We start from the raw sequence: 24,591 nt of genomic DNA, 5'->3' as shown, positions 1-24,591 counted from the left end.
CCTCCGGTTTCTTATTTTTTATACACACACGTTTGCAATTTAAAATACTGCTATATGAGTGTAGGTACACAATCTCCTAGCAAGTGTAGAGCAAGAACATTGTTAATAACTATGTTATCCTCGGTATTCGTTAGCTTTGCGATCGCAATAACGGTTCATTTAGAGAGTTAAGATGATGTAGATGTATGATGTTCATAAAGTCAAATGCTTTTGTGTTATTATTAAGTATCCTGTTTCTGAGCTGAGAGAATTTATAATTTCTTACAGCTTCATTTAATTAAACAAGAATATTGCATTTATATAAACGGATATTAGAAAAATATTAAAATGTTTACGTCAATGCATGATTTTACAATTTTTTTTTAAATTTTGGGTTAATAATCACTATTTTATAATGGTCAACTCCACAAGTATATTAATTATTAAACCATTCATATAATCATCGCATAATTAATATAATTGTGACACAATTTTAAGATCTACAGGTATCTACAGTATGTATTAATAAATGAAAATTATATTGAATTTAAAATCTATTTATTAAAACACAAAGTCAAACATATTTGTAGATAGGTATTAAAATATAATAGTTATTGACTATGCAAATAATTCAAATTGTTTATATTCAAATAACAGTAAAATAAATATTTAAAAAATAGTTTAATTAACTTATGTAAATAACTTTAAATGAATATATTTTTCTCTAAAACTAAATTTATAGAATGTAAATAAAAATATAAATTATATTTCCATAAAAATATTGTTGTTTCAACTAAATCAATTATGTTTTTTTTTTTTTTTATCATTAATATGACTGTAATTTTATTTTGCAGATGGTACTGCTCAATGTAAGTAAAGACATGTAATGTTTACAAAACTATTAAATTATTATTTTAAACGTATTTCTTTCGATCTGTCGTCCAATATTCTACTTATCTACTCGTTATATTTTTTTCATAGTGTTTGCTATCTAGACTTTACTTTAATAATGTTACCTACCCACCTTATGTTGAAAAAAATTGACAGTTTCACTTATTTCTCTAAAATTACTAAAATATATGACCAGCTGGTTGAATATAATTTCCAGTTAATTTTTTTTTTTTTTTTTGTTTGCATTGTGTTGTATTCCAAAAATAAACAATAATATGCTTTTAGTGAATTTGTCTTATTTATTCGATTTAATAAGCGCCTCAAAACCTTATTATTTGTATGACTAATGGTTTTATGCTTTTCATTTTATCTATAAATTTCAAATTCATCTGTATTCTGGATGGTTAATAATATGTTCTAATTTTTATATTTGGTTAACAGATACGTAGGTACATATTGTTTTATTTTACTTTTAAATTACGTCATTCTAATGATTTCCATAAAAAATTAATTGACAAATTTAGAACACTATTTTAATACTTAATATTAATTATTTCTTAGATAATTAATTTGTAAGATGTTTTCATTTTTTTTTTTTTTTTTAATGAAAATTAAAAATGTATTTAATTGTATACAATGTCAATATTTTTCATTATTTTCTCTTATTTTTCACACATATAATGTTTCAACAAAAATGTTTTTATTTTTAAATAAAAACATAAACGTTTTATTTCATGTTACCTTGAAACAAAAAAAAAATTATGTTGTTAAACCAAATATTGAATAAATAATTTTTTTTTTTATTGTTATTAACCTTTAAAAAAAAAACTAATTTTTCTTAAAATAAAGAGTGTTTGTTATTAATAAAACACCATGTTTACCTTTAATTCATTAAAGATTTTTATTTAGTTGTATTCTTTATTGAATTAAATAAAGCATATAAAACACATAGATTGAGTACTAGATGTATAATGTATACCTATTGTTGAATATTATATTTTACATAATATAGGTATTATATATTTTTCATAAAAGTTATAAAAGGTATTTAACTAAATTGGATGACGGTCTTTATTTTGTTATCTTTTTATTTTTGTACAACAAGAAAGTTGCGATCATCATTATATATAAATTAATATTTTGAATGTAAATGTATAAGTCAATAATAATAGATATATACATACAATATCATACATACTATATTATTTATCTTCTCTTGTCTCATGTATGAACTATTCATATATTAGACATATGATATAATACCCAATTAGTTGTCAAGCATGATGCTCGTATCCCTGCATTAATGATGCTTAAAGTAAACAAAAATTACAAAAAATTATATGTCTTTACCTACTTGATGCATTCCGCTTATATTTATTGATTATATTCTTATATACTTTACTATATTACATTTTATTAATATTAGATTATAGGGTAGCTTTATTTTGTCGTAATAATTATCAAATTGCAGCTAACTCAGTTCTTTATGTAAAGTGTACAATAATATATGACAATATTATTAAATAGATAAATCAGTCAAATACAAATTTAATTATAAAATGCATAATTGTAAAAGCATTTTTTTATCTTTCAATTATATATTCTGATTACAATTGTAATTTTTTTTTTTTTAGCAAAATTGGACGGTGTTAAAACTTACATGCGAATGAGAAGAGTACCGAATCACTTGCAGACCAAAGTGATTAAATGGTTTGACTACCTCTGGTTAACGCAAAAATGTTCAGACGAAGAAAAAGCCATTAGCTGTTTACCGGGTAGTTATTAAAAGCATTATTTTGTTTTTAATTAAAATTCGTATGGTGTGAGAAAGTAACATCACGTTTTGTTATAACTTTTGAAATACAATACATAAACTGTTTTTATATTAAAATATACAACATTGAGGAACCTTGTAAACAATAATAACAAGAAAGGAAACGGCTTGAGAAAACAATAATATTTATTATTAAAAGATCTTATAGTTATAATCTCAATAAAATAACTTACACATACAGATATGATCATGTCTTAATTTTTAATTTTTATAATAATATAACAATTTATAATTTAATAAAATTAATAATTCTGTGTAATTTATCGTTTTTATAGATAAACTTAAAGCTGAGATCGCAATAAACGTACATTTAGATACGCTAAAAAGGGTAGAAATATTTCAAAACACAGAAGCAGGATTCCTTTGTGAACTGGTGCTGAAATTAAGACCCGTGTTGTTTTCTCCTGGGGATTATATATGTAGAAAAGGTATTTACCGTTATTTGCAATTAATTAATATTTAATGATGTTATTTTCATCATTGACGGATTGTTAAAATTCGTTGCAGGAGAAGTTGGCAAAGAAATGTATATAGTCAGCAGAGGGAAACTACAAGTGGTCACCGACGACGGCAAGTCGGTTTTAGCAGTACTTCGAGCAGGGTCATATTTTGGAGAAATTAGTATACTTAATATGGGGACAGCAGGTAAATGTTTTCATCTGTTCAGTACGTGTAAGTATGTAATAACACTTTCATGTTGTACAGGGAATAGACGGACTGCTTCAGTCCGGTCAGTAGGCTATAGCGATCTATTCGTTTTGTCAAAAAAAGATATGTGGGATGTGCTCAAGGAATACCCTACTGCCAGAATAAGACTAGAAGCAATAGCGACTAAACGACTGGAAAAGTACAAAACCGATCCTAGTCCAGACGATAAATTGGAAGGTGAGTTGAAAACCACAAATTGTTCGAATACATTAAATATTACTGCTTATATAACTACACGAATTATTCGCATAATACAATTATCTACTCTGTTTGTATAGGACTAGTCGGAAGGCGATGCAAGTCAACACCCGGAATCGTAGAAAGCCAAATCAAAGTAGAAGATGAAATGTGGTTACAATCTAGCGAAGGTATTTTAAGGCCAGCGGCTACATTTAATAGTAACATCAATAACAGGACTTCATTCAGTCCTACCGCAAGTCCAAGCTTCAGGTTAGTTACAAATGTTACGATTTGAAAACACTTTTGTTCGCACCAAATATAGGTACTTCCTCAATAAAAAAAATTATTTCATTATGATTTAGATCAAATGCAGCGGCTACTTTAGAATCTCCTCTATCTAGTAAATATTCTCTAGATCAAGAGCACCACCATCACCACCATCACCATGTTCAAGATGCTCAAAAACCGCAAGCAACAACTTCGGGTGAGTATAGAATTAATTATTTTTCTCTTACACAATTTTTTCGTGTATGTTATGATCATAATATATTTAAAATATTAGTTACAGGTAAAGATGCAACGATGGTGTCCGCATTGGAAGCAGAAATCAATAGACTTCAAGAACGTTTGATAGCCGTGGAAACAGAGAACTTATATCTCAACAAAAAAGTTACTCAACAACGATGGGATATGGACCACAGACTGGCTGAAATTGAAATGCAGATTTGTAAAGACGTTGGAAGTAGTGCAGATAGTAGTTGTGATGATAACGAAAGAAACAAAGAGTCAATCATTTAAGTGATTTTTCCAATTAATTTTTTTTTTAACAGATTCATCTGCGCTAAAGACTGACGTCAATATTATATCGAGTTATAAATTGTATTTATTTTTTTTTTCAATTACCAGGGTGGAATTTATAAAACCCAAGAAACTATGATTAATTTGGTTCACATAATATAAATAGATGAATTTATTAACAACGCATGTAAAATTCAGGCCCAATAAACATATTTTTAGAACCCAAAATAAAAATTTTCAATCTCCACCATATTAAATTAAGCAATTATTGATAAAGTGATTAAATACAAATTAAATATAAATTAAAAATGTCTCTACTTAATAAACTATTTGTGTATTGCATACCTATTAGAAAATCAATCATAAAATACTTGCATGTCATCCGCGAGTTATGATATATAGGTACTATAGGCGTATATCTAAAATCTAAATACATGATGTCATATAAATATATAGTATAAATAATTCATTTTGACGCTAATGCCGATTGTCTAAAATGTTAAAAAAATAAAGAAATGATTGTTTAAAACCCATCAATGTTTTTTAATACCAATTAGTTTTTTTTTTTTTGCAATAATAATAGGTAATTGTTAACTTGTCAAAATCATAATTATATATTATATAGTTGCAGTATTCCCTTCATTGTAACTGCAAGTAAGTTTCTATACAACGTTTACTTTATAGATAAACTTTTTAATTATGGGGACCAAATGATTAAATCGGTCAATAACTTTGTTATCTGCATAGAATCACAAAATCAATTATACATGTAATTCAAAATTTCTATTTCGAGTAATTATTTTCAAATTTTAGATTTCCTACAATTTCCTATAATTATGTATTTGTTTGTTTGATGATTACAGTTATTTAAATAGACACGATTTAATGGTAATACACATCTGGCTAGACAAATAATGTACCATGAGCTTTTTTATATTAATTTTTTTTTAAACATATACCATATATACCATATGCATATTAGTATTTATTATTTATTTAACACATGTTAATTTTCATTAGATTGCTATAATCCTTGTATCCTATAACACTCAAGCTACAGGTATACATGAGCTTGCCCTTTTTTTTCATTAATTTAACGTTAGGCCAGCAAATAATACTATGTAGAGATATACTGTACAAAATTTTTATGTGTGAAGAAATATATTGTACATAATATATAATAATATATTATATTATTGTCATTATAAAAAGTGTTGATTATCTTGTTGCTTTATTAATATTATTATTATTATTATTATTATTATTATTATTATTATTATACAGTTAAAATTCTTATGCAAAGTGTCCTCAAAATTGATTATGATTAAAAATTAATAACATTTAAAATAAAAAAATGAATGATTGAAATTGTTATGTTTAAATAAATTTAAGTAAACTTATTGAATAATAATTTTAAAAAAGTAGGTAAGTTTATTTAAAATGTCAAGTTATTTTTCTAGCGAAATAACATTTTTTTTATATAAATATATATATATTTAAATGGACGAAAAACATCACAATTTTAATATTAATTTTTCCTACATAAATATATACCTATAATGACAAATATACAAACAAAATTTAAGACACTTTGTATAATTTTATAACTATGAGTATTATATTAACTTATTTATAAAAATCAAAACTTTTATTCAATTTTTTTTTTTAATTAGGTATGTATATTAACCATTAAATTATTAAATTTATTTTCCATAATGTCATAGTATCATACATCGATTATACCTACAATTAAAATAAAGTTCTTAAAATATTATTTACGAATTACAAATTATAATATACCACAAACCACCTATTCACACTGTCCTACGTTACGTTAGTATTGACTTTTAAGTTAATAGCAATAATATATGATATTATAGACATAATGAAATATTTAAAAAATTATAATACAAGCAATATTTTTAGAAAAATTAATTTTCAAAAAGGTTAATCAAGTGGGGAACGCGTTGTTGTGCAGTAAGTATCGAATGGACTCCAGACAGATAATATTATGATAAATATTAATTACAGATAAATTTGAATGCAGCAATAGGTATCATTGTATACAAAAAATGATTCTGAAAAGAGATAATTTAATAGCTTAAGATATATTTTTCACTATAAATCGTTAGTTTAAGAGTGAATTTTTGATTTCGTGAAAATTAAAATTAAAGATAAAATTATTTTTATTAACCAAAGCTCAATTTCTTTATTGACGTTTTATGTATTTGCTTTGGCACACAATTATTATCATTATTATCACACCAATTATATATGATCGCAATATCAGCAAAGACATAAAATGTGGTACTTCATTGATGACTCGTATGCAATATGATTCCCACCATTTGCTCCCCAGCCCATTTTATTATTATATGCCAAACTTACAGAAAATCTTGTAATACATTTTCAATTCTATGGTACTTATACATAATTTTTTATAAATTTATAAACCTAACTACAAAATAATTTGCAAATATTCATGATTTTGACAAATTTCGTCAATATTCGAACTTCAAAAGTTAATAAAAAAAATTGTGCTAATTTATGCTTATAATTTTTAAAACACTATAAGACTAACTCATTAGGAATTTCGTTTTAAATTTTCAAGTATTTTGACTTAGCCAAAAAAATTTTGTCGACATTTATAAAAAAAAAAACTAAACAAAAACGAATATTTAAAATGCCTATAAATAGCCTTAAAATAAGCGAATTCATTTGTAAATTAATTTTTGTAAAGAAAATACTAATCTAAATAACTGGGAGAAATTTTCAAGTATCTACGATTTGTACTTTTTGAATAATAACAAATACTTAAAATCGTTTGAGGATAAATCGTTATTGTTATAGGTACGCGATTTCTTAAAAATTTTAAATTCAGACACACATAACATTACTTTTTTTTCTATAATGACGTTCGAGTTTTCTTTTAAGTTATTTGAAGAAAAACTTTTGAAAAATGTTGTGATGAATTTTTTAACCTTAGATGTAAATACTTAACATTTTATGAATTTTTAACAACAAAATTGCTTTCAAATTTTCGTGATTTTGACTTATTTCATAAAAATTTGAACTTTAAACGCTTCTTAAAAATCACACACACGCACACACATCATTGTAAAATCAATAGATTCCTCACTCCGTTCATAATCTAAAAAACAAAAAATAATAGTTAATACTAAAGATCTTAAACATTGAATAATAATACTTCGTAATTCGTATACTTATTATGTAATATGGTTATTATTGAATAGCACTTTTTTTACTCTCACGTATAGCCACTATAGTCTAAGATTAAAAATATCCGATAAATTATAAAAATATATCGTATACTAAAATAAATGCTGTTAAGTATAATTATATTGTTATTATTATTTATGTTCACTGATTACTTATCTATAGGATAAAAAAAAATTATACAACCATTCGAATATCTGGTAAAAATAAAATGTTTGTATATTATTCGTTCAAAATAAAAATTTGTTACTTCTGTTTCTAGATAAACGATAAAATATATAAGTACAACTGTGTAAATATCAATAATATAATATAATTATAGTCTATTAAAACAAACAGATAATTAAAGTTATATTATTAACTAAATGAAAAAATACGTAGCCAAAGTTTAATCTTTCATAACTATTAGAATGAAAAAAAAAAAATATTACAGAATAATTATTTTCACAACAAAACATTTGTAATAAAGCGTTACTACAATATTCTAGTTTGTTTTATTATAATTATAATTCACCATCATGGAAAATATGGAATAACAAAAACGTATCGTCTATATATAAAAACAAAAACATATCATAGTAAGTTAATATTAGTTTATTTTATTTTTAATAAGTACAGGCCTGAGCCTAAAACAAATGAAATATATTATAATAAGTAATAACAATGAAATAAATGATAATTTGGACTAAAGAGCAAAAGAGGATCTTTAATGACCAGTTCAACTCGAATTCAAAGGAGATGAGTTTAATAAATCCAAGTATTTTCAGAACTCTACAGCAGATATCCTGAATGTGTAGTCAAGGGGATAAATTTGAGAGTAAATGAAAGCCCAAGTCATTTACTGAGGTTTTGTTTGAGATTGGAATATCATGGAAAGTGTAATCGACACTAATGGGAAATTATGTACAGAAATAAGACATTGGAGCATTTGAAAATATTGAGTAACCGACCCAAGGATTCACCCCGAGTAATTAAACGGTTGAGGTCTGATCGGAAAAGTCTAACATAATTTTCAATGTGAATACGCATGAAGAATTCCAAGTCATCGGCAAATATAAAAAGGTATGCGTGACGGGAAACAGAGGCCGCACTATTTACAAATAGAGGAAACAATAACTAAGATTGTCGATAAAATCAATTTTACAAACTTAAAAAAAGTACGAGAAGAAGATAATTTATTGATTTAAAGATGGTGTGTGATTATAATACATTTCTAAGAAAAGTACTGTATTAAACATTAAAGTGTTAAAAATTAGTATAATTAATCTCTGTTCTCATTAATAACGAATAAAATTACGAAAGACTTACAAAGTGGGGAGCAGTGATACATGATATTTGCAGATGATTTTGAGTTATTGGAAAAATCCCCAAAAAAGATTGAAAAACAGCCCTTGACGGGAAGGGACTAAGGATAAGTAGGAGTAAAGCAAAAGCAATTGTATATGGCTCAGAAGTGAATCTAAGGAAGGGCCTAGAGGCCTCGGTTTGCAAGATCCCTTCAACAGTAAGATGCGAAGATAATCTTCAAAAACGATATTCTTCTTTTTTTTCATCTGATGAAAATGTTAAGGAGGATGTGTTGAGTGACTAAAAGAAATCGACTGAGGAATTATTTCATTAAGGGTAGTGTAAAAGTGGTACCAACTGTAGAGAAAACGAAAAAAAATAAATGTGTCTGTTAAATCATGAGGAGAAGTGACTCTGAGTCAGTAAGATTAGCTTTGGAAATAAATGTAGAATGAAAGAGACTGCAGGCTGTAATACAAATACGCACGATAAAAAAATCATATAACTTCCATATGGGGATGACCATAAAGACTCAAACATGTATAACTACTAACTACTAACACATTATATTATTACGAGTCTATTACCGATTAACATGTGCTAATATTTCTAATATCACAAGTTAGCTACGTTACCATGATATCTATAAAAAAATATGTGAAACACTATATACGTTGTCACGTTCTATCCTTTTTATCACATACTAGTATTATAGTTCATCGATCACTTATTAACAACCCCTTTGATATTCTTTCCATTCTTACATACCTGAAATTCTAACCACTACTCGTTTTTTTTTTAATTTTGAGTTTATTATTTTTATTCTACTACAAGTAATAGAACACATTCATTTTGTAATTCACCTTGTAAATATGTGATGTAATATTTACCTGTGTAAACATTTCCTTGTTAACGATTTTGGTATTTGTGAACTTCATTTTTAAATGATTCGCATTGTTCATTTCCATAGCCAATAAAATCATCTTTTTACATTTTATATCCATTTCAGTCCAATTACTACTATATAATGCAAAAATGATCGAATCTTTCTAAAAATAAAATAATAATTTGATGTATAATATGAAAATAATGATCTCGTATTTATAACATAAATATATTTAATATACTACTATTTACTTTAACTAGTTTAACTAATTATTATTGTTATTCAAATATACTTCAGGATCAATTTACTTTGAAAATAATACAATGTACCTATGTATATGAAATTTTAATAAAATCTATATTTGGTAAAAATTTCAAGAATCTACTATTTTTTGTTTTTATTTAGGTAATATCGAAAAACAAAATTGATTTTATCGAAAACTGTTTTTACGTAAAATATTCAGTTTTTCCTAGTTTTTATAGTTTTTTCCAATTATTTTTAAAAGTACTTGGAGTTTTTTTTCCCTCAATTAAAAATATATAAAATATAAATTATAATCAAGTTTCAATTTAACCGCCTACCAGAAACCACTCTCAAAGTTAAAAATCTAACTATTTTTACGTTTTTCAAAAAACAGTGCTTTTTTATTTAAATTTTCCCATTATATTGCACCATACACTTATTATTATATTTTCATTATTATTTATTAAATATTGTGGATAAAAGAAAATACCTGATACCTTTAATCGTAATATGAATAAAAATATTTATTTTAAAAGAAATTTAGATTTTGAAAAGATAACACTTGATATTTATACATCAAGATTTAATATTATTATCAGTAAATAAAAAATTAAATATTGAGTAAAAATGTCTTTAACATAAACTAACTATTAAAATTTAATAGTATTACCTATTTTACAAATTACAGTAAAATAAACTGAAAAAAAAAAATAAAACATTATATTATTACTTTTTCATTCATAGATCCAAATAAATAACACATCATATATAATTGAAAACTCAATAAAGGATGCACAGCAAACAACTTAATAGTGATTATAGAATTACCTTTGTCGCCTTCACCAAAATTCTAAAAAAATAAATGTTATTTGTTAGCATTAATTTATTTATATTGCTTTAAATGTATTATACTTCGACTACAGGAAGAAAAGATCTCCAAATTTATATTTTACTAAGGTAACGTAAACACGAATAATATAAATTCATAAAAAAAATTTTAATTTCATTTATCTTACCATTGCAACAACAAACCAAATAATTATGTGTGAACTTGATGTTATAAATATTTGAATAATAGTAACTGGCCGAAAAATTGTATAATATTCTTTTAACTTCCTATAAGAATCAATAATACAATTAATAATTTTTGAATTTGGGATTAAATGTTATTATATATAAAATTGTACATGTATATATTGTTGAATAATAATTTTTTATAATTGATAATTATAAATCCATATTGAGCAGTACAGTAAATTATCGATAACATATAAAAAGTAATAAGCAAACCACATAGCTACATTAAGCATAGAATTACTTGAATTAGGTACGAAAAGAAAAAACAGAATCACCTTATGACAGTTTTATGATCTGTAATTATAATTTTTAAATCATCATGTATTACATCGAATTTCTTCTCTGATTTTATTGGATTGGAACTGGTATCTGTAAGTGGGTATTTTATCACAATAACATGATCTTAAACGTATTGCTTAATATAGAAGTATTGCCTATGTTTAAATTATATTTTTTGTCATTTAATTATATATTTATGTTTCAGAATATAAAATACTTGCTATTTTTTTTATTTTTTTTTTTTGTTCTACTTAAATATATATTATAATACCTAGGTAGCGAAAATATTACGAATAATTATGTAAAAATACTAATAATTATTAAATTATATTACGAGTCTTGTTAAAAACACATTGAAATAATAAATTCACAGAAAACATTAAATTAAATTCTTAAAATCAGTTATATAGTAATGAAATCATTCATTTTTATTTAATATTAATCAAAACAAAATCAAGTAACTCACTTAACCCTTCTTTTGAACATATTATATTGTAGTTCAATGATCCACATGCAATACAAATTATTTCCATTCGAGAAATTATTTCAAAAGATATCAAAATCATAATAATGTCACAAACGATTGTGAAATATAAAAAGCAAATTTGCATTATTATTTCGATGACATAAAATACATAAAAATACATGTTATACGTTTCATCTGACACTATTAAATATAAATTAAAAATATTCAATCGGTATTTTCCGTATGAACCATCGATGTTTCTAATTGTAACTGTGGATTCATTTAGTATATGTGGACTAAAAAACCAAAAACAAAAACCAATAAACATTATTATAATATATAGGTACATAATTCGTGTAGATCTTGTTTGCCAGTTTTTTAAGACATTAGTGTTGTAGTGTTTATATAAAGTTAAGTAATATTTTGTAACATCAATAAATTTCCATATATCTTTGGAATAATATAAAATATTGAGTACTTTGAAACAGCATAACATGAAATTACTTATACATCCAACGTAGAACATTAACGCGATGATATCATTTCTTAAATAAATAAAACCCATTGGGAACAACATAGATACAACTAATGTGAACGATGCAAAAAACACAATAACGATGTGATATATATTACAATCATCAATTTTAGCAGTATTAGGATCTAAAATTTGATATAAGCCTGTAAGTCTTAAAATTTTCAATGCCTTTGAATCCATTATAATATTATTCTTAATATTTTCAAAAACCACCTGCAAATAAACAAGACAAAATTAAATCAATTTTGTTAAAAACCAATTCAGCATAAAAAAAATTTACATTTTCTTTAATTTGTTTGTTTGTTTATTTTATTTTTTCTGAATATTAAAGAAAGTACTGGACATTTTTTATCAAAGTACTAACAAGATCCAATTTACTATTAGAAAAAATCAACAAAGTTGAAAATTGAAACATTTTTACTGCATTAAATATTGATAACAGACAAAAAATACATCATTGTAAAATCAATACGTTTGTTACTCCACTCAGAATCTAAAATATTAAAATTAACTTTTGAAGCTATTATAAAATAAATTATACTTTACCTTCAGTTATAAGAAGTAAGTATATCTTAAGTATCAGACATTTACACGTTAATACGTGAGAAAATTATTCCTTATATACTTTTCTAAAGCGATACCTTTTATGTTTAAAATTTTATAATTAAATTATTTATTCTGAAATGCATTGTTAATTGCGTGTATTTAATTGCAGTTGTTAATAAAGTCATGCCAACATTTATAACTGGCTCATGTAACAACAGTATAAATCCCTTGTTTTATAGGTCAAATTATAAAAAAATAATGTGGGTGCATTTTAAAAATTTATTGTATATCTAAAATTATAAATAATTTATATCTTATATGTTGAAAATTATATGTTGCGTTTTATTAAAATGCCACAAACCATCCAGAAGTTGAATTTTTAAACAATATTTTCCCGGTAAAATGAACATAGGCGATAATCCTAATACAAAAAATTAACTCACTATAATCGTGTAATTAACTTATTTAATAACACAATAATAAGAATTCAGATTTCCAAGATAGTATAATATTCTATTAATCTACATAAAAAAAATTTAAAACCGATCGTAAAAATATTATTTAAAAAATAAATTAAAATTCTTATTTCTCTCCAAATTAATACTATGTATTAGATATATTATATTTAGTGTATGTACGAGATTTCTTTAATACTATATTTATAGCTCATTTTTTGGCCTCTCGAAATTAAAAATAAAATTACAAGAACATCAAGATGTCAGTGACAATATACAATAAGTCAATTTTAATTTCAATATGGATTATGATTTCAGATACAGCCAGATATAAGTAAAAATTAAAATTACATTTCGTATATTCTAGTCAATTTTTTTTTAAATTTAGGTCGAGTTTGATGCAGATTACTTTACCTAATTATCTATTAATAATACAAACAGACATCGTTGTTGCTATAAAATTAAATGAAACTAAACTTTTTACAAAATTATATCTATCAATTTGGTTGTCGTTATAAAATTTGATAATTATATTTATAAATTGCATAGGTATTAGTTTTTTTTTTTTTTTATTTCATTTTACAGTGGATCTGTTTAAGAATTTGAGAATTTTTTGTGATGGTGTCTGCGTCTGGTCCGAGTGCTGCGTCTAATATAGATATTTGATATTTTGAAGTTATTACGTTCATCTGCGTTTTGGAGGCATTCGATAATTAGGTGGTTAACTGTTAGTTAAGTTCCACAAGAAATGCACTGAGGTTTTTTTCCTTTCTTCATGAGGTACACCCATGTGTAAGACGGGTGTGGCCGATATGGAGTCTGTTTATAACTTATCCCTTTTATTCGGATTGGAATTTGGCCAGTCGAAGATTATGTTTTTTATTCTTCTTAGTTTGGTAGTTTGATTAAGCCAGTGCGTTTGCCATTTGAGTTTTATGCGTTCCTTGATTTGGTTTTTTAAAACTATTATTCACTCTTTCTGTGCTTTATTTTCCACCTTCCGTCGCCAAAATCGTCATTTACACCATCGATGCGCACTACATTGCGCGCTAGGTCCGTCGCCGTCAACCGTTAACCCACAACCGAAGAATTAATCTAGCCTCGCGGCTTTCCATCACGATGATCGACGCTTCACGTATCCGAGTAAACGCGCTAAACGACATTTGTTCGCTCGTAGGACCGGTCATGAAAATGTGCAAAAGTGACCAGTGGCCTCAGGATATCTTGCACCGACTACGCCATCTCCTATCAATCCTCTCTCCTATTTTTTGGTGTCGTCCTGTCCAAAGTTTTGTTTTTGTTCATTTTTTATTTGTTCTAAAAGCCACTTTGGCAACTTTTTTTCTCATTTATATAAGTTTCGTTTTATTTTCTTAAATAAGTTACTGGCAACTTTTTTACTCTACTTATTTTGCCCTACAACAAATTAAATATTGCTTATTTAATTTTTTTTTTCTAAATGTTGCCACACATATTTTTTGTTAATAAATGTTGATAAAAATTTACCATTCAATTAATTTATTATTTTATAATTATTGATTATCATGTGTTTATGACTATATGAGTGTGAAATCCATTACAAGTTACATTTTATAACAAAAAAAAAAACCGTCCTAAAAAAAATCCTGGCTACCCCACTGCATCCACCTATATGAGCTATAGGTAAATACTACATAGGTACGTATTACACTATTACAATATGTGTCAAGAAATAGTTGAAACATTATTCACCTATACGGAAGTGTATAAAAATAAATTTTATGCGATGAGGTAAGTAACAGCAAACGCACAAGTTCCGAATGTATTTTAAACCTCTTAAAAAATGACCAGTTCTTTACAGTTATTTTACACCAAAACAACAAGAATATCACAACAGAATAATCAGAACGTATCGACTATATAATACCTATATTGTGTACCTGCTAATTTGTACGAATATGTATATTTATGTGTAGGTTTAGTCGATCTATGACACTAAGTAGGTATCATTTGAAAGATCTAGGATATTACATTAAAAATCTCCTATGTTAGTTGGCTTGCAAAAAATATAAACTTTAATAAATAAACTTCAATGTTGGAAGAAGCATTACAGTGTATACAATATTTTTACAAGTATTGAATGTTTTTCAAAATAAAATTTGATATAGCTTTCAAATCTTAAAATATGTTTTTGTAGATCAATAATATTTATATTTTATATTTTGTTATTGATATTTATTTTAACTTTTTTTTATGTACCCTGAAAATTGAATTTTTACTTGATTTAGAACATAGGCTTTTTCGAGTATTTCGTATCAACGACGATATATTGTTCCTGTATTCTGCATTAGTACACATTTCAGTGGACTTTATTTAACTTTAAAAAGAAATATAAAATGTACAGGTATACTTAATTACTAAATTAATGGTAACTTCACTGATATTAAAAAAAAAAGTATGCATATAATCAATATTATACAATATTAAAAGTTTATTTTCTCTCAATGATTATGTTTATCAAAACGAAACGTCAACTTTACAAATGTATTAGGTACAAATATAATTAATCAATAATTAATTATACTTTGACATTGCTGTAATTTCGATGGATTCCATAAGTCTGAGATATTATTGATAAATGATTAAATGATCATTTTATTATTATACTGTAATCAAATATATAATATATAAATACATCAAGTGTTTTTTACTTTTACACAAAGAAAGAACAACTTAACAATTAAAAAATAACAATTTTTTTTTTAAACCTCAACCCCACTGTTCCACATAATATATTATTTAAGCAGTAAAGTTATTTTTCAACATTTTAATAACACTTCTAGATTTAGAGTTAGTCATGATTTGTTAATAAGATAGAAACTTTAAGTTTGACTGACAATAAAAATTGGTCAAGTGAAACGCCTTCTTTTATCTATCTATATATTCATCACGCTATAGGTATCATTAACAATTAATGATCCTACACTTTGAACTATTAATTAATAAGGTTTTTTTTTATTATTATAAAAGTTTAAGATAACTATTGTTTTGAAACTAGGACAAATAATTAAATCATCATTTAAAAAAAATAATAGTAATAAATCTTTTTAAACTATACTTAACGTGCCAATAGAAAAAAACAAATAAGTAACCACTCTGCTAAAAAATAAAGAAGTCGATAAATATTATTAGTCTTAAGAAGACGTCGCAACTGTATGTGTTGTCTCCGTCTTACACACGTATGATATAGACAAAACAAATTAATGCAGTCTTAGTAAAACTCGCTCAATTTTGATTCAAGAGTAAATATATCTATTATAAAGTTGAATTGTGTCATCTATCACCTGTACATTTTAATGGGTCTCCGATCTATATTTACTTAAAGCACTTATTTTATTACTATTTCAATCTTATTATTTTTCACTAATATTATATTTATAAACATTTAGTTATCTTAACGCTTAAGATGATATAAATGTTCAGCTATAATAACTACTTGTTGAAAGCTAGTAAAAATAAAAAAAAATAAAAATCAATATTTTCATGGCTCCAATAGAATCTAATATATATTTTTGCTTCTATAATCACATTTTTCCTAAAATTAGTTCTTCAGTATTTTTAATGTACAGAAGAAAATAACCAAGACAAGTTGGACACATATAATAAGACATAGATTATAGGTACCTGACATTATTAACAGTCATACAAGACAGTACTAGATTATGATTATAGAAATGATTAATCATTATAGAACTTAATAGATTAATTTAGTATCTTAATTACTATAATCTAACCTTTAATTTAGTTATCTCAAACAATAGTTTAAGACTTAAATTAATAATCCATTTTTATAAAATTATATTCTAGACTATAGTATTTGATTGGATAATTGAATGCTTGTATAAGGTCTATTTTATTGTAATAGAGTATCATATAATTATATGTTACTATTTAGTATTTGATAAGTTACAAAGGAACCAAGATCATTATTTTACGTATAAAAAGATTGTTGGAATTAATTTATTACTAATAATTCTAAATACATAATAGTAATATACCTATTATGTTTAGATAAAATAAAGTAAATAAAAACCATCAACATAAATAACATAATAAATAATAATATAATAATACACACAACAAATTATGTAACTATAAGATCCTATGCAAATTAATATAAATTAAATTATTTAATAGATATGTAATTTTAAAAATAATTATCTATGTATAAAAATTAAATTATAAACAATAAATAAATTATAACAATAATAAAATGTTATACTATAAATAATATTATAATATATTTTAACAAAATATAATTTGGTACTTACTTAAAAGTAAATTATCAAACAATTAAAATTCTAATTATTTTTTTTTTTATTATTATAATTAACCAACATTGAAAATATTGAATAACAAAAGCGCATCGTCTGTGAAAAAAATAAAAAAAATGATATAATAATTAAATGTATTCATTTATTAAATTAACTTGTTTAAGATTATACCTAACACAAACGTTATACCTCAATAACTAGAATCATATATTTAATCTTACATTTTTGATAAAATAATAATATGAATATATACATATATAGTATAGGTATTGGTATATGTTTATTATTTTTCTATGATATTTTTAATAATAAAATGTATGTAATTTATATTGGTAGATACCTGATATTAATGAATAAGTATATATTAGCAGTGAAATAAAATAATTTACAATATTTTGACTAAAAAATATATTTATTTTTTTAACACATTCTTCGCGTATAGAACATTTCGAATATATATCATCATTAAATAGACTGTAAATTGAAATGGATGTGTTGAGTTATAATTCAATGATAAACTATTGTATATCTATAAAAACACTATTCTGAACGATGGAAACTGAAAAATCAGCATATATTTCTAATTATTCTTTATGTAATACCTATTATATTCATATAATTACTATTAGCTTCTTTATTCGATGGTTTGAACTAATTTTTGTTAAAAAATAAAAAATATTTATAAACTTTAACTTATAAATCAATGACGATTTATCATAAAATAGTGTAATTAAGTGCTGAACATTAACAGCTTAATAATAACAAATAATTAATCTAAATATTTTGAATTTTAATTATGTGTTGAAAAAATTATGAACATATTATGATGGAAAGTTTTAAATCTAAGCAATTGATATTTTTATAATTACAAAAATATACCTAACCAAAATTATTTTAAAATTTTACCTTCAAACACTGCTTATATAGGTACAAAAAAAAATGATAACTATAGTATTTACGATATTTTGAACTACTATACGAACAACTTATTAGCTAATAATATGAAATATTTATAGCTTGAGCACTAATTTTTTAGTAACTCTTCATAATTATACAAATATAAGAAAAATAATATATTTTATTACATTTGTTCTTATTTTTATACTCACATGACTGAACATTTCCAAATTAACAATTTTGGTATTTGTAAACTTCATTTTTAACTGGTTTGCATTATTCATTGTCAACCCAAACAAAATAATTGTTTTGCTTTTTAAATCCATATCAGTCCAATTACTACTATATAATGCAAAAATAATAGAATCTTTCTAAATCAAAAAACATACATTTTATGTTAAATCAATTGTGATTCCATATATAATACATTTTTATAATAATATAGTAAATCAAACTTAAAAAAAAAAAACAACTTTATAATTACTTTTTCATTTATAGTTCCAAATAAACTACAAGTCATAAATAATTGAAAATTTATGAGAGGGAGTACAATGAATAATTTAAATGACAATATTGAATCTGCATTATCACCTTCATCAATACTCTAAAAATGTAAAGTATACAAATCAGCATTTTATTTACAATCATTTTGTATGATATCTGACGGTAGAGATTTTATTTACATAAAAAACGAATTTTCAACGGTTCAACAATAAAATATGGGAAGATTTGTTACGAATATTTGTCATAACAAAAAAGAATACCTCTAATCATTTAATTTCTCATCGATACACTTTGTAACTTTAACTACAAAAATAATATTCTAAATTTATCACTATCAAATCAAAATAATAAATACCTATTCAAAAGCAATGTAAATAGTGAACTATAATAATCTTCTTCTCAAATAACAAAATGGTCAATCTCAATTCATCCAATAACAATAACTTACAAAATATCTTTCATCATTTATCTCTAGTTTTAAATGTTTAAATGTCCACCCTCCCTTATGGTCAAATAAATACTACACTTAAAACGAACATTCACAAACTTATTCTATTGTAGTCTACATATAAAATAGTTGTAGGTTACACCGTAGTATTATATACGCTTAGAATATCTGTTTAAAAAAGAAAATAAGAAAATTGTAAAAGGATCTCTACTTCAATCAACCACTATCACTCTGACTATAGGTCAATTCTATGATTTCTCACACATAAACTTAATCACTCTACTTCATAAAATATTTTACTGTTCTTAAAACTTATTATTGTTCATTTGTACAACAATATTTTGAAATATTTTTAATTTCACAGGCATAATCTCTTTTAAAGGGGTTATAACAAATAACAAAAATACAAAGGAAATAATTTATGCATAGGTACATTTTTTTTTTTTTAGAAAAATTAAAGATTTAGCATAAAATATCTTAAAATATCATGTTAATATTTTTAAAGAATAATTGTAATTTAAATGACCATCTTACCATTGCACCTATAGACCAAATAAATACGTGTGAACTTGAAGCTATAAATATTTGAGTTAGCGTTACTAACCGAAACATGTTATAAAAATCGTTTAACTTTCTGTAAAAAATAAAAACAATACAAAAAATCGATAAAATATTTTTATGAAATTAACTAAATTTAAAATAAATATCGCTAAACGTCTTCCGAAGTCGTCATTTTTTTGTGGTAAAAAATCAAGTCTATAGTTTGATTTGGATTAATTGGAGTCATAAAATATAATATATACTTTTTTTTTTTATTATAATCGAAAATATCACTCACTTTATGACGTGTTGATGGTCTGTTATTATCGTTATTAAATCGTTATATATTATATCACATTTCTCTTTTAATTGTATTGAATTACTAATCCCTGTGAAGATTACACATTTACTATAAATACACTTGTAGATACCTTATTCAATATATAATCTTTATATCAATAATAAAAATCCCAACAAATATATTCGTAAAATATTATATGACTATATGAGCATACTTATTTGTATGATAATTATTGTCACAATTAATAGATAGGTAGTAAAAAAACAAACCACATAGGTACGCACCGATATTATCCTGTATAGATAAATTGTATCCGAGTGATTTGATTGTATTACTTATTGTTTCCAGTTGGTAAGATATCGCAAAACATATCAGAAGCATTAAAACATCAAATATTATAGTAAAGTATACATAGCAAACACTAACTATTATTTCAATAATATAAAATATGTAAAAATTCGTGTTATATGTTTCATGGGACGCTATTAAATATATATTAAAAATATTCATTCGGTATCTACTATATGAACCGTCAATGTTTCTAATAGTAATGATAGATTTATTCATAACGCATGGACTAAAGATCCAACAAAAAAAAGCGAATAATGCTATTACAATGTATATATATGTAATTCGTATGGACCGTGTTTGCCAGTTTTTAAATAAATTTCTATCGTAATGTTTGTATGAAATAAAGTAAAAATTTGTGACGTCAATGCATTTCCATATATCCTTGGAATAATAAAGAATATTACCCATTTTGTAACTGGATAAAATAAAATTGCTTATACAACCCATGTAATACATTAACGCAATCATATCGTTTCTTAAATATAGCAGACCAATTGGAAACAACATGGATATGATGAACATGAATGATCCAAAAAACACAATAACAATGTGATATATATTGTAGCCAAAAATTGAAGTTGAATCTGGAGTTAAAATTTGATATAGGCCCATAATTTTTGCCAACTTCATATTGAAAATATATTGTTTTTCGTGTTTTGAATCCATTTCGGTATTTTTTTTTTATGTATGAAAATCCCCTATTAAGAACAAAAATATACAAATCAAACAATATATTTTTACTCGACAGTAATAACCCGATTACAAATTAGTTTAAAAAAAATAAGTGACTTATGAAGATAAAATATTAAAGGGATATAGCCACTGGATAGGTTAATGTATGCATAATGCTTAATATGAGTTCAAATCTTTTTAATATGAGCTAAAAATAATACGATTATATTATCCGGTTACATTTAGTTAAATACTATAATTTAATCACGCAAATGATGTTATTTTAAATATATATTAGTGCTAAAGCATTTTATAAGTTATAACAATTAATTTATACCTAGGTGCATACAGTTATAATGACTTGTATAAACCTTAATTTTCTTCCATTTTATTTGTTGATGAAATTATTTAAACCTTTGATTAATAAATGGTCAATTTTTAACTTAAATTATTATTTATTATCAATAGTAGAATTATGATCACTATTTTGTAAGCTGAATCAGAATATTTTTTTAAATATCTTTCTACATAAAAATAAATACCTATCAAGTACCTATTAGAAAATAACTCTTTTTATTTATAGCTATTAAAGTTTTGGTTAAAATAGGTAAAATGGTAAAGAATGAACCCTTAATAATTAATTGTACACTATACTATTCATTTTTAACTACATTAATCACTTACAAAAATACAATGTACTGTCGGTAACTCGAAGTTCTAGGGGAAAAAACAAATTCAAATTACTAAAAATGTATAGTTTACATTTAAATTTTAAAGAAATAAAAAAATATACATACCAACATATTATTTTTAAAGAATTGATCCAAAGATTATTGTTTATTTTTATTTAAAACACTGTTCTCTATTCTATTTTCTAAATAATCGAATGATTTAAATAAATCTTCCATACCTTCATTATTTTCAATATATTTACGTAATTTTCCTAAAGCAAGTATCGCTTTTTTACTTGTGAAGGTACAGGGTTCTATTTGCGGGTCTTTGATATCTTCTTTATCATTGTCCAATACATCGGAAATAATATCGTCTTATACACAATACACATATTACTACATATTATATTAAGTTCTAAATTTGGATAAGAAAATTCGAAGTATCGAAATCTTGTTTATTTGAAGGGGAATTTTATTTATTTGAGATATCGAGAATTTCGAGTTATCAAGGTTCGAGTTACCGAGAGTCGACTGTATGTATATTAAATATAATATAATAGATCTAGAAAATAAAAAGTAAATATTTAAAAAAAATGTATTTGCGTCTATAGTTTTAAAATTTAAATAAGTACATAAAAAAGTATTTTATTACACTAATTTTATTAAATTAAAAAAATTAATACTTTTTTACTTATGAATGTTAAAGGAACGCAACATTTTTTTGCAATTCATCTTAAGTCATACGAAAACTTGCATCATATTTGAATTATATACTTTTCCAGTAATACAGATTTCTATTTTGGTTGTAATTTTATTATAATTATTGTTTTAATTCATGTATACAACAGCAAATACACGTTTTATCTCTGAAATGAATTGATCTGTACTTTGAATATATTTATAGCTAATATTATGATATACCTATGTAATATTAATTACTTTTAAGAAATTAAAAACTAATAAATCAAACAAGAAGAAAGCTCAAGAGCATCAATTTTTTACTAATTATGCCATTATAAGTAATAATATTGAAAATATTTGTATCATCGTTTGAGTACACAAATAACAACAGTATAACGAACAACAACGTGACTTGACTAAGTATGTTATAAAGCATAATATAAAATAACGTACCTACACTGAGACTACTATATGTAAAACAAAAAATATTATGTTCAACAGTTCGTTCTTCCACACAAATTCATCACAAAAAAATAAGAAATGTAAAATCACAGGCAACTATAGACTAAAGCTAGTCTAAAACTTGGCTAATATTCAACCGTTTCAATGTCCTGACCTATCCAAAGTCTGCTCGTAAACATAAAAGTAAGCTATGTGAAAAACTTTACCCTCCGTATTATGCGAAAAACAAATATAAATTATTTCGTCCTTGTCACTCAGCGTAAGTTCAACACAAATATAAAACACAAACAACTAAATAACGTACTTTTAGCGTGACCAAACTTATTTATAACTCTAATGAATAAACATCCAATTAAATATATACCTATTATATAACAATAAATCATAACCGATAATTAATTCATACCTACTGATAACTTATACGACACGTCCCTCAAGGTTCAACAATTTCACCTTTACTTTTTAACTCATACGTTTCGGATTTCCTTCTAACGAATAATACTGAATTATCACTATATGCCGACAACAGTGCTATATCCTCAAGCTCTACAAGGATGTCAAAATAATAATACAACATACTCAAACACGCCTGAATAAAATTTAAAAGTAAGGAGAAAATTAGAAAATTAAATTAAGCCCCCATCACAGAAGCACAGCGGTCCTCTTCGCCAATCATCATTTAAAACTTTACAATAATAGTATGTATTCCTTGGTCACCTAATTTCAAAGATCTTGGTGTAATTTTGAATAGAAAACTAGCATAGAATCCACATATCACCTCTAAATTACAACAAGGATACCAGAGGCTAAAAATTCTATACCAATTAATCAACCGATAAACCTCATTAATCTGGAGATTTTCCTTTTTGTTATAATTGTAAAATTATACAACCACTACTGTGTCTGTGTGAGAAAATTTATAGCTAAAACCCACTTGCACAGAATAATTTAAAATTATTTGATAGTAAATTTTTATTTTAAGCGTGACTTTTTTATGTAAAAATTTAAACTTAAGATAATTTTTTTTAATTAGAACTTTAAATGCTTATAAAAAAATTGTGACCACAATTTTTGATTTTGTTTTTAGCTGCAATATGAACAACTTAAAAGAAACCTTGTGTTAAATTTTCAAAATTTTTTATCAACTAACATTTCAAAAAAAAAAATACTTCGAAAAATCGAAAATTTCAGTTATGTATAAATAGCTCAAAAACGAGCCAGAATATTTTGAAATTATTCCATGTATAGAAAATAAGTTAATTAAAAATAATTATTAATTTTGAATTATAATTAAAATAAATAAAGAAATCAATTAAAAAAAAAAAACTGATTTGGAATAAAAATTCCTGT

General features: G+C 24.3%; 2 protein-coding genes across 4 annotated transcripts in view; one reads left to right on the top strand and one right to left on the bottom strand.

Annotated features, from left to right (window-relative positions):
- LOC114121782 (cyclic nucleotide-gated cation channel alpha-3) overlaps nt 1–5,648 on the top strand; it is a 101,683-nt gene extending 96,035 nt beyond the window's left edge. Inside the window, exons 6-13 of one of the 3 annotated variants that reach the window (XM_027984240.2) lie at nt 834–848; nt 2,505–2,645; nt 2,980–3,132; nt 3,212–3,349; nt 3,410–3,589; nt 3,691–3,862; nt 3,955–4,076; nt 4,161–5,648. In XM_027984240.2, the coding sequence (XP_027840041.1) occupies nt 834–848; nt 2,505–2,645; nt 2,980–3,132; nt 3,212–3,349; nt 3,410–3,589; nt 3,691–3,862; nt 3,955–4,076; nt 4,161–4,390 (1,151 nt within the window). In that variant the 3' untranslated portion in view covers nt 4,391–5,648. Of the gene's footprint in view, nt 1–833; nt 849–2,504; nt 2,646–2,979; nt 3,133–3,211; nt 3,350–3,409; nt 3,590–3,690; nt 3,863–3,954; nt 4,077–4,154 lie in introns of all 3 variants that reach the window. The other 2 variants (XM_027984239.2, XM_027984241.2) reach the window with 2 other exon arrangements.
- Nucleotides 5,649–9,392: 3,744 nt separating this feature from the next.
- On the bottom strand, nt 9,393–24,010 carry LOC114121824 (uncharacterized). The gene is made up of 12 exons (XM_027984304.2): nt 23,233–24,010; nt 20,689–21,453; nt 20,402–20,492; nt 20,098–20,197; nt 19,096–19,215; nt 18,824–18,982; nt 17,769–17,810; nt 11,866–12,613; nt 11,396–11,462; nt 11,060–11,159; nt 10,774–10,893; nt 9,393–9,963 (listed from the first exon to the last, which is right to left on the bottom strand). The coding sequence occupies exons 2-12, from the start codon at nt 21,419–21,421 to the stop codon at nt 9,742–9,744; spliced, it is 2,502 nt and encodes an 833-aa protein (XP_027840105.2). The 5' UTR covers nt 21,422–21,453; nt 23,233–24,010; the 3' UTR covers nt 9,393–9,741.
- Between the last annotated feature and the right edge of the window lie 581 nt (nt 24,011–24,591).

Source organism: Aphis gossypii, chromosome 2 (genome assembly GCF_020184175.1).
Source record: "Aphis gossypii isolate Hap1 chromosome 2, ASM2018417v2, whole genome shotgun sequence".
NCBI lineage: Eukaryota > Metazoa > Arthropoda > Insecta > Hemiptera > Aphididae > Aphis > Aphis gossypii.
The sequence above is the reverse complement of the archived record's forward strand: the minus strand, read 5'-3'. Positions and strand labels throughout refer to the sequence as shown.